The sequence below is a fragment of the Loxodonta africana genome, chromosome 5 (assembly GCF_030014295.1).
Source record: "Loxodonta africana isolate mLoxAfr1 chromosome 5, mLoxAfr1.hap2, whole genome shotgun sequence".
NCBI classification, from domain to species: domain Eukaryota; kingdom Metazoa; phylum Chordata; class Mammalia; order Proboscidea; family Elephantidae; genus Loxodonta; species Loxodonta africana.
Window position 1 is genome coordinate 160,947,294 of NC_087346.1, and position 12,157 is coordinate 160,959,450.

Here is a 12,157-nt window from a genome sequence, read left to right on the forward strand (position 1 = left end):
CAATAACAGAAAAACGAGGGAAAAGAAATCAAATACTTGGAAAATGAACAATACCCTCCTGAAAAAAGACTGGGTTATAGAAGACATCAAGGAGGGAATAAGGAAATTCATAGAAAGCAACGAGAATGAAAATACTTCCTATCAAAACCTCTGGGACACAGCAAAAGCAGTGCTCAGAGGCCAATTTATATCAATAAATGCACACATACAAAAAGAAGAAAGAGCCAAAATCAGAGAACTGTCCCTACAACTTGAACAAATAGAAAGTGAGCAACAAAAGAATCCATCAGGCACCAGAAGAAAACAAATAATAAAAATTAGAGCTGAACTAAATGAATTAGAGAACAGAAAAACAATTGAAAGAATTAACAAAGCCAAAAGCTGGTTCTTTGAAAAAATTAACAAAATTGATAAACCATTGGCTAGACTGACTAAAGAAATACAGGAAAGGAAACAAATAACCCGAATAAGAAATGAGAAGGACCACATCACAACAGAACCAAATGAAATTAAAAGAATCATTTCAGATTATTATGAAAAATTGTACTCCAACAAATTTGAAAACCTAGAAGAAATGGATGAATTCCTGGAAAAACACTACCTACCTAAACTAACACATTCAGAAGTAGAACAACTAAATAGACCCATAACAAAAAAAGAGATTGAAACGGTAATCAAAAAACTCCCAACAAAAAAAAGTCCTGGCCCGGACGGCTTCACTGCAGAGTTCTACCAAATTTTCAGAGAAGAGTTAACACCACTACTACTAAAGGTATTCCAAAGCATAGAAAATGACGGAATACTACCCAACTCATTCTATGAAGCCACCATCTCCCTGATACCAAAACCAGGTAAAGACATTACAAAAAAAGAAAATTATAGACCTATATCCCTCATGAACATTGATATAAAAATCCTCAACAAAATTCTAGCCAATAGAATCCAACGACACATCAAAAAAATAATTCACCCTGATCAAGTGGGATTTATACCAGGTATGCAAGGCTGGTTTAATATCAGAAAAACCATTAATGTAATCCATCACATAAATAAAACAAAAGACAAAAACCACATGATCTTATCAATTGATGCAGAAAAGGCATTTGACAAAGTCCAACACCCATTCATGATAAAAACTCTTACCAAAATAGGAATTGAAGGCAAATTCCTCAACATAATAAAGGGCATCTATGCAAAGCCAACAGCCAATGTCACTCTAAATGGAGAGAACCTGAAAGCATTTCCCTTGAGAACGGGAACCAGACAAGGATGCCCTTTATCACCGCTCTTATTCAACATCGTGTTGGAAGTCTTAGCCAGGGCAATCAGGCTAGACAAAGAAATAAAAGGTATTCGGATTGGCAAGGAAGAAGTAAAGTTATCACTATTTGCAGATGACATGATTATATACACAGAAAACCCTAAGGAATCCTCCAGAAAACTACTGAAACTAATAGAAGAGTTTGGCAGAGTCTCAGGTTATAAAATAAACATACAAAAATCACTTGGATTCCTCTACATCAACAAAAAGAACACCGAAGAGGAAATAACCAAATCAATACCATTCACAATAGCCCCCAAGAAGATAAGATACTTAGGAATAAATCTTACCAAGGATGTAAAAGACCTATACAAAGAAAACTACAAAGCTCTACTACAAGAAATTCAAAAGGACATACTTAAGTGGAAAAACATACCTTGCTCATGGATAGGAAGACTTAACATAGTAAAAATGTCTATTCTACCAAAAGCCATCTATACATTTAACGCACTTCCGATCCAAATTCCAATGTCATATTTTAAGGGGATAGAGAAACAAATCACCAATTTCATATGGAACGGAAAGAAGCCCCGGATAAGCAAAGCACTACTGAAAAAGAAGAAGAAAGTGGGAGGCCTCACCTTACCTGACTTCAGAAACTATTATACAGCCACAGTAGTCAAAACAGCCTGGTATTGGTACAACAACAGACACATAGACCAATGGAACAGAATTGAGAACCCAGACATAGATCCATCCACGTATGAGCAGCTGATATTTGACAAAGGACCAGTGTCAATTAACTGGGGAAAAGATAGCCTTTTTAACAAATGGTGCTGGCATAACTGGATATCCATTTGCAAAAAAATGAAACAGGACCCATACCTCACACCATGCACAAAAACTAACTCCAAGTGGATCAAAGACCTAAACATAAAGACTAAAACGATAAAGATCATGGAAGAAAAAATTGGGACAACCCTAGGAGCCCTAATACAAGGTATAAACAGAATACAAAACATTACCAAATATGATGAAGAGAAACCCGATAACTGGGAGCTCCTAAAAATCAAACACCTATGCTCATCTAAAGACTTCACCAAAAGAGTAAAAAGACCACCTACAGATTGGGAAAGAATTTTCAGCTATGACATCTCCGACCAGCGCCTGATCTCTAAAATCTACATGATTCTGTCAAAACTCAACCACAAAAAGACAAACAACCCAATCAAGAAGTGGGCAAAGGATATGAACACACATTTCTCTAAAGAAGATATTCAGGCAGCCAACAGATACATGAGAAAATGCTCTCGATCATTAGCCATTAGAGAAATGCAAATTAAAACTACGATGAGATTCCATCTCACACCAGCAAGGCTGGCATTAATCCAAAAAACACAAAATAATAAATGTTGGAGAGGCTGCGGAGAGATTGGAACTCTCATACACTGCTGGTGGGAATGTAAAATGGTACAACCACTTTGGAAATCTATCTGGCGTTATCTTAAACAGTTAGAAGTAGAACTACCATACAACCCTGAAATCCCACTCCTGGGAACATACCCTAGAGATACAAGAGCCTTCACACAAACAGATATATGCACACCCATGTTTATTGCAGCTCTGTTTACAATAGCAAAAAGCTGGAAGCAACCAAGGTGTCCATCAACGGATGAATGGGTAAATAAATTGTGGTATATTCACACAATGGAATACTACGCATCGATAAAGAACAGTGACGAATCTCTGAAACATTTCATAACATGGAGGAACCTGGAAGGCATTATGCTGAGCGAAATTAGTCAGAGGCAAAAGGACAAATATTGTATAAGACCACTATTATAAGATCTTGAGAAATAGTAAACCTGAGAAGAACACATACTTTTGTGGTTACGAGGGGGGGAGGGAGGGAGGGTGGGAGAGGGTTTTTTATTGATTAATCAGTAGATAAGAACTGCTTTAGGTGAAGGGAAAGACAACACTCAATACATGGAAGGTCAGCTCAATTGGACTGGACCAAAAGCAAAGAAGTTTTCGGGATAAAATGAATGCTTCAAAGGTCAGCGGAGCAAGCGCGGGGGTCTGGGGAACATGGTTTGCGGGGACTTCTAAGTCAATTGGCAAAATAATTCTATTATGAAATCATTCTGCGTCCCACTTTGAAATGTGGCGTCTGGGGTCTTAAATGCTAACAAGCAGCCATCTAAGATGCAGCAATTGGTCTCAACCCACCTGGAGCAAAGGAAAATGAAGAACACCAAGCCCACATGACAACTAAGAGCCCAAGAGACAGAAAGGGCCACATGAACCAGAGACCTACATCATCCTGAGACCAGAAGAACTAGTTGGTGCCCGGCCACAATCGATGACTGCCCTGACAGGGAGCTCAGCAGAGGACCCCTGAGGGAGCAGGAGATCAGTGGGATGCAGACCCCAAATTCTCACAAGAAGACCAAACTTAATGGTCTGACTGAGACTGGAGGAATCCCGGCGGCCATGCTCCCCAGACCTTCAGTTGACACAGGACAGGAACCATCCCCGAAGACAACTCATCAGACATGAAAGGGACTGGTCAGCGGGTGGGAGAGAGACGCTGATGAAGAGTGAGCTAATTATATCAGGTGGACACTTGAGACTGTGTTGGCAACTCTTGCCTGGAGGGGGGATGGGAGGATAGAGAGAGAGGGAAGCCGGCAAAATTGTCAAGAAAGGAGAGACTGAAAGGGCTGACTCAAGACGGGGAGAGTAAGTGGGAGTAGGGAGTGAGATGTATGTAAACTTATATGTGACAGACTGATTGGATTTGTAAACGTTCACTTGAAGCTTAATAAAAGTTATTATAAAAAAAAAAAAAAAAATTAAAGGTCCGCTATCACTTAAACCATAACTGAACTTCGACATGCCCGGGGGGAGATATCTCAGACAATAAAGATCGTTTCTATCTACAGGGGTTACTCTTAAAATCCTGCGAAAGTAGACCTCAATAAATTTTGATTAATCCTGAAAACAGTAAAAGCAATACCAGCAACAACACTCACACTCTCAGCCCTATTAATAGTTGTGCTAGTTCAGCAGTAAACTCAAACAAATTAGGGAAGTTATTAATTAACCAGGGAAGTTAACACTTTGCCACTCTTTGTTTCTTGTTCTGTAACTTCCTTTGAGCCTTTGTTATTTTGTTTAAGACAATGCTTTGCTTAAGTGTTTCTAAATTGCAAGGAGTCGAATTAAAAAAAAAAGTTTCTCTTTAAAAACTGTGTCGTGGTTGTAAGGTGCGAGTCAGCCCTGACAGCGACACTGAGTACAACAGAAGCACCGCCCGGTCCTGTGCCATGCAGCCACTGGGTCAGTCCATCTCCTTGAGGGTCTTCCTCTCTTTCGCTGACCCTCTGCTATACCGAGCATGATGTCCTTCTGCAGGGCCTGGTCCCTCCTGACAACATGTCCAAAGTATACGAAACGAAGTCTCGCCATCCTTGCTTCTAAGGAGCATTCTGGCTCTACTCCTTCCAAGACAGATTTGCTCACTCTTCTGGCAGTCTCTGGCATATTTGATATTCTTCACCAACATCATAATTTAAAGGTGTCAGTTCTTCTTTGGTCTTCCTTCTTCATTGTCCAGCTTTGGCAAGTATACGAGGTGAATGAAGATGTCACAGCTTGGGTCAGGCACACCTTAGTCATCAAAGTGACAAAGAGGTCTTTTGCAGCAGATTTGCCCAATGCAATATGTTGTTTGATTTCTCGACTGCTGTTTCCATGGGTGTTGACTGTGGGTCCAAGTAAAATAAAATATTTGACAACTTCAATATGGTGATGTTGCTCATTGGTCCAGTTGTGAGGATTTTTGTTTTCTTCATGTTGAGGTGTAATCCATACTGAAGGCTGTGGTCTTTGATCTTCATCAGTAAGTGCTTCAAGTCCTCTTCACTTTCAGCAAGCAAGGTTGTGTCACCTGCAGAACGCAGGTTGTTAATGAGTCTTCCTCCAATCCTGATGCCCCGTTCTTCTTCATAGAGTCCAGCTTCTCGGACTATGTGCTCAGCATACAGAGTAGAACTGCCCCCAAGGGTTTCCAAGGCTGACATCATTACTGCCCCATCTTTCTCCCCTGGAGCGGCTGGTGGGTTCAAACCGCTGACCTTTTGGTTAGCAGCTGAGTGCTTTACCACTGACTCCTGCAGTGAGATTAACAAACTAAAAACCAAACTGTTGCCACTGAGTCCATTCCAACTCAGAGCGACCCCATGTGACGGAGAAGAACTGCTCCACAGTGTTTTCTTCACGATAATCGTTACAGAAGCAGCTTGCCAGGCCTTTCTTCTGTGGTGCCACTGGGTGGGTTTGAACTGCTGACCTTTAGGTTAGTAGCTGAGTGAGTTGTCTCCTATTTCCCTTTTTACACGTTTCTCTGCTGTCCCAGGGGTCTGCAATGAGCAGGGGTCACTTTCATGGTGAGAAATCAACCCTCGCATGCAGTTCAGCTGGTTGCTGAGTGGGCACATGGCTGAGTAAGCGTCTGGGTGACAGAAGTCCTGTCCATCCCTGCAGCCCCTGCCCCACGTCCACCACATCACGGCAGCAACACGCTCAGGGCACCAGCCTCCTGAGCCGGCTGTGACTGTCTGACTTTGTGCCCAGTTTCCCCACAGCTGGGTTCTCCCTAAGGTTTACCCTGCACGTCTCAGCAGGGACATGCCAGGGGCACTGGCCTCCCAAGCCAGCTGAAATTGTTGGTCTCTTGCGCCCAACTGGGTTCCCAGGTGCTCTGTACTCTCTCTGCTCCACCAGGCTCCCCCGTGCCTGCCCAGGGTGCACACCTGTCAGTCGGCTCCTATTTTTGTTATCTTAGGCCTGCGACATAAACCTCGCCAAGGGGTACCTCCTCACTGAGCCACGTAATTGCAGACAAGAATCTATTCTTAGCAACAACCTTGCTTTGACAGATTAATATAGCTTAACTTTGCCAATGGTGATGCCGAAATTAGCTCTTTGGCTGCAGTTCTGCTCTCCGAAGGGTTTTTACAAGCGGCAGGTAATTAATTCTCCGTGAAGGCAGATGGGTGGCGTGATCCTGGGCTCTCAGCTGGAGGGGGCTTACATGGAGGCAGAACCACAGCCTCAAAGAGGGGTGGGCCAGGGCTCAGCTTCAGGCTCTGCTGCGGGCTCAGGTCACCATGGGGGCTGCAGGGTCCATCCTGGCTCCAACGGCCACCCTCCCCTGATTGGAAGAAGGAGGAATTGAGTCTACAATGGTCATTTCAGTGCAATGGCCCCCGTGGGCCCAGGGTACCATTTTCTGAGCCCCTACTGTGTGCCCTGTTAGCGAGGATGGCAAGACTTCATCTTACTTACATTGGGCACATCATCAGGAAAGACCAGTCACTAGAAAAGGACATCACGTTTGGTAAAGTGGAGGGTCAGCAAAAACGAGGGAAGCCCTCACCAAGAGGGACTGACAACAGCCACAAGAATGGACTCAGACACACCAGTGATGGTGAAGGCGGTCAGGGCTGGGCATCACTCCGCTCTGTGGCGTACAAGGTGCATAAGTCAGAGCAAACTGGGTAGCAACTCACAACAACACCTGTGTGCTGGGAAGGAGCCCACGAGGACGGGGTTTTCTGTTTTGTTTGGCACATAGTAGGTACTCACACCTATGTGCTGAATAACCCTATGAAATGGGCACCCTAGTCTTTCTATTTTGTTTTGTTTGGCACGTAGTAGGTACGCACAGCCATGTGCCGAATAACCCTATGAAATAGGCACACTAGTCTTTCTATTTTGCAGATTAGGAAACCAAGTCCCAGAGAGGCGGAGCGATGGGTTCCACATCTCAGGGGCCAAGTCAAGTGACATGGGAAACAGACATAGAGGCGAGTGAGCCCAGTGAAGCCTTCTCAGTGGAGGGGCATTTGGGCAGGGTTTTCAGGTGTCATTAGGAGTTTGCTGGAGGAGGAAAAGGGAAGGGATGTGTGAGAAGGGGGAGGGTCCACAGGAAGGTCTGCTCTTCCTCACCTGTTTATTCACAGGTACTCATTCCTTCACCTTCCCATGCCATAGGGGCTTCACCACCTCCTTCCTTTCTCACTGAAGGCTCGGGGGCACCAACCCACTTCTCCACGGTCACACAAAGCAGGCAGTGGGTGAGCTGAGATTGCAGTTCTGCAGGTCTCTGGATCCTCTCCCACCCTGAGCGGTCAGTGCTGGGCAAGGCTCAGGGACGCTGATGGTAATGAGCTCCCCATGGTATGCAAGGAGAGAGGCCAGGGAGAGGCCAAATGGCCTGCCTCAGCCAGACCCTTGGGACCCTCCAGCCTCTTTATTCGTCTCTCCCAGCTGCTGCTCCCTGAGCGCTGGCCTTGGACCAGGGCCGGGGGCAAGACAGGCCCCTTCCAGCCTCTCCATCGTCCATTCTCACCAGGACAGGCCAGCACTCCACAGTGATTCCTGGCATCATGAAAGGGCTGGGGGCGCCCTGGCGACTGGGGAGCACCCCCAGGCAGCCAAAGCAGTCGGGCAGTGCACACTTGTCCTGTGTGAAGAGTTGCCCCCCGAGAGCAAGCCAGCACCGCGGTTCCTGGTGTTCAGGTCCCAGCCCCGCTCAGACACTGACTGACAGTGGCGGTCCCGTGGCCTCCCACAGAAGGTTAGAGACAGTATTCACTCCCTCCGGCCACTTCTGAGGCAGAGTATGCTTCCCGGCCCCAGGCTTGGCCAGCAGATGTAGCAAAAGCCTTCTCCTGTAACTCTGCTGTTGCCATGGAACAAGCCTGGGCTGGTCCCGGGAGGAGGGTGCCGGGTGTGGAAAGCCACCCAGCAGAGCCGCCCAACCGAGCCTGCCCTCTGACCTGGACACTGAGGGATTGCTGTGTGGGGCTGATTTGTTACACAGTGAGCTGACCGATACACGTTCCCTCTCTGTCTGACTCCCAATACACTCCGTGCGTGACGGGGACTCTCCACTGCGCCAGCTCGCATGTCTCGCAGATGGTCCTTCTCACACGTCTTATCTCCAACCTCCCCGACTTCTGCAGCCATGCCCCGTGCCCACCCCCTCCCCACCAAAGGTGTGTGGGGCGAGCAGAGCACTCACGGGCTGGCAGTTGGTGGGTTTCCCATTCATGTCCGTGCTGGGCGGCCTCAGATAAGCCCAGTCTCGGCCCTTGTTGTAGGTGATAAGCGTCATCACCTTTCCGTCGACTTTCTGGTTCGCCAGGAAGACACCTTTCACCCCTCTGACCTGGGACAGAGACACAGGAAGGATTACTGAAAACACTCCCGAGCTTGCTGGTGCTGGCCTCCAGCATCTGGCTAAGCTCCGGACACGAGCTCATGCCACCATTACCCCAGCCCAGGGCCCCTGGTGCTGCCAACACGCCAGAGGCCGAGATTGCTATGCACATTCTGGCAGCCAGCAGGGACTCAGAGAGAGACAGACAGAAAGAGGTAGAGAGAGACAGAGACACAGAGAGACAGAAACAGAGACAGAGAGACACAGAAAGACAGAGACAGAGAGAGACAAAGGCAGAGAGGGAGAGAGAGACAGAGAGAGAAAGAGATAGAGACAGAGAGGGAGAGATAGGGACAGACAGGGAGCCAGAGACAGAAAGAGACAGAAGCAGAGACAGAGAGGCAGAGAGAGAGAGACAGAGACAGAGAGGGAGAAAGGGAGCCAGGGAGAGAGAGACAGACAGGAAGAGGGAGAGAGCACTTGAGAGTGAGGGAGGAAGCAGACAGGTATGGGGGAGCCCTGGCTGGCCCCCAGGTGAGGACCCCAGGTATGCCCTGTGCGGCCCACCAGCTGCACCCACCTCAAGGATGTCCACGAGCACGCTCTCCTCGGCCTGTCTCGAGCTGCGTACATGCTCCAGCACCAGCGAGTACAGCTCACCACTCGGGTCTGATTGGTACAGGTTGTACGTGTCCACCTGGTGCCATTCCTGCACTGCCATGAACACCTGGCTCTCATCTGTGCTAATGATCTGCAGGTCCTGGGGAGAGAGAGCAGGTCAGCGTGGGCACAGGGAGTGGACCGCCTGGGGCTCTGAAGGTCCTGGGGAGAGAGAGCAGGTCAGCGTGGGCACAGGGAGTGGACCGCCTGGGGCTCTGCAGGTCCTGGGGAGAGAGAGCAGGTCAGCATGGGCACAGGAGTAGACTTCCTGGGGCTCTGCAGGTCCTGGGGAGAGAGAGCAAGTGAATGTGGGCACAGGGAGTGGACCGCCTGGGGCTCTGAAGGTCCTGGGGAGAGAGGACAGGTCAGCGTGGGCACAGGGAGTGGACCGCCTGGAGCTCTGCAGGTCCTGGGGAGAGAGGACAGGTCAGCGTGGGCACAGGGAGTGGACCGCCTGGGGCTCTGAAGGTCCTGGGCAGAGAGGACAGGCCAGCGTGGGCACAGGGAGTGGACCGCCTGGGGCTCTGAAGGTCCTGGAGAGAGAGAGCAGGTCAGCATGGGCACAGGAGTCGACTTCCTGGGGCTCTGCAGGTCCTGGGGAGAGAGAGCAAGTCAATGTGGGCACAGGGAGTGGACCGCCTGGGGCTCTGAAGGTCCTGGGGAGAGAGGACAGGTCAGCGTGGGCACAGGGAGTGGACCGCCTAGAGCTCTGCAGGTCCTGGGGAGAGAGGACAGGTCAGCGTGGGCACAGGGAGTGGACCACCTGGGGCTCTGAAGGTCCTGAGGGGAGAGGGCAGGTCAGCGTGGGCACAGGGAGTGGACTGCCTGGGGGCTCTGCAGGTCCTGGGGAGAGACGACAGGTCAGCGTGGGCACAGGGAGTGGACCACCTGGGGCTCTGAAGATCCTGGGGAGAGACAGCAGGTCAGCGTGGGCACAGGCAGTGGACTGCCTGGGGGCTCTGCAGGTCCTGGGGTCATGGGATCAGGGTGGGTACAGAGTGTGGACCACCTTGGGCTCTGTAGGTCCTGGGGATGGGGGCATAGGGTCAGGGTGGGTACAGAGTGTGGACCACCTCGGGCTCTGCAGGTCCTGGGGATGGGGGCATGGGGTCAGGGTGGGTGCAGGGAGCAGGCTCTCCAGACTCTTCCAGCCCACTCTTGGCTGTGCAGCCTTGGACAGGCTCCTCTCTGGGCTCTGCTTACACCCTGCAAAGTGGAAGTGATGATCCTACCCACTAGACTGGGGTACTGCCTCCTCCTTAGCCCGGCCAGTTTGTCTGTCTGTCTATGGTGGGAGGAGGCACGCCCCTCCATGGCCCCATTGTGAGGATGGCACTGGTGGGCTCCTCCTCCCTCCTTCAAATCCCACCCTGAGCCTCAGGTGAGTCACTCATTAGCTCGGCAGGTGTTTATTGAGCACCAACTGTGTGCTGGGCTCTGCTGGGCTTGGGAGCCGGCAGCAAGCAGACACGTACCCCGCCTCTGGGGGCCCTCTCAGAATCGAGGAACGCTGTGACCAGGGCATGCCAGCAGCAGGCTCTTCCCCGAGTGTGACTGAGACTTTTGCATACATGGTTCGCAGCCTGCTTTCTCACATTACGTGGAGAGCATTTTCCTCTGCCATTAAACTCATTTATAAGCACCATTTTTAATGACTGCATGAAATTCCATTCTGTGGACGTACTATAATTCTCTGAGCCATTTCCTGACTGCTGAAAATTTGTTGTTGTGGCTAGGTACAGGGAGTCGGTTCCCACTCACAGCGACCCCGTGTACAACAGAACGAAACACTGCTGGGTCCTGCGCCATCCTCCCAATCCTTGTTATGCTGGAGCCCACCGTTGCAGCCGCTGTGTCAGTCCATCTCGTTGAAGGTCTTCCTCTTTTTGGCTGACCCTCTACGTTACCAAGCATGATGTCCTTCTCCAGGGACCGGTCCCTCCTGATAACAGCACGTCCAAAGCATGTGAGATGAAGTCTCACCACCCTCGCTGCTGTGGAGTGTTCTGGCTGTACCTGTTCCGGGACAGACGTGTTCGTTCTTCTGGCGGTCCACGGCACAGTCGATATTCGTCACGAACACCATGATGTGAGTGGGTCCCCCCTTCCGCGGTCTTCCTTATTCATTGTCCAGCTTCCACATGCATATGAGGCGAGTGAAAATACCATGGCTTTGGGTCAGGCGCACCTTCGCTTTTTAACACTTGAGACTATAGGACGTTTTTAAGGCTCTTGTTACATGCTGTTAAAATACTTTTCTGAAAGTTTATACTAATGCACTCCCCACGAGCAGACCTGGAGGGAACTCAGCTCACTCCGTGCCTGACGGTACTGAGACAAACCTTTTAGGTATTTTTAGCGAGTGAAACATAACATGCAATTTTTGCTTAAATCTGCATTTCCTTTATTCTCGCAGTATGGGATATTTTCACATAATTTACGGGTATTTAGCTATTTCCCTGTGTTGTCTGTTCCAGCCTCAGCCAATTTTTGTGTTTGTTTCTCTTTGGGAATCTGAGCATTTTTTTAAAAAATCGTTTAAAGGGTTCAAGAAAAGGATCCCAATAAATATAGTAAAATACAAACGGCTCAGCTTTTTCAGTCCTCCAGGCTGTTATTGCTGTCAGTTACCACCGAGTCACCTCCGGCTCAGAGCGACCTTCCGTGTAGCAGAAGGAAACGCTGCCTGGTCCCGTGCCGTCTGCACGATCGCTGGTGTGTTTGAGGCCGTTGTCGTGGCAATCACGTCGGTCCGCCTCATGGAGGGTTTCCCTGGTTTTTACTGACTTTCTACTTTACCAACCATGATGTCCTTTTCTAAAGACTAGTCCCTCCTGATGACGTGTCCAAAGGAAGCGGGCCAACGTCTCGCCATCCTCCCTTCTAAGGAGCATTCTGGTTTTATTCCTTCTAAGGTTGATTTGTTCACTCTTCTGGAAGTCCACGGTATATTCCGTATTCTTCGCCAGCACCACGGTTGGTATGCGTCAGTTCTTCTTCTG

At 49.0% G+C, this 12,157-nt stretch overlaps 1 protein-coding gene across 1 annotated transcript in view; it reads right to left on the reverse strand.

Annotated features, from left to right (window-relative positions):
- Positions 1-12,157, reverse strand: part of SORCS2 (sortilin related VPS10 domain containing receptor 2) — a 565,855-nt gene that overhangs the window by 61,993 nt on the left and 491,705 nt on the right. Inside the window, exons 9-10 of the mRNA XM_064286206.1 lie at positions 9,076-9,255; positions 8,358-8,504 (exon numbers count right to left, since the gene is read on the reverse strand). Coding sequence (XP_064142276.1) covers positions 8,358-8,504; positions 9,076-9,255 — 327 coding nt within the window. The remainder of the gene's footprint in view (positions 1-8,357; positions 8,505-9,075; positions 9,256-12,157) is intronic.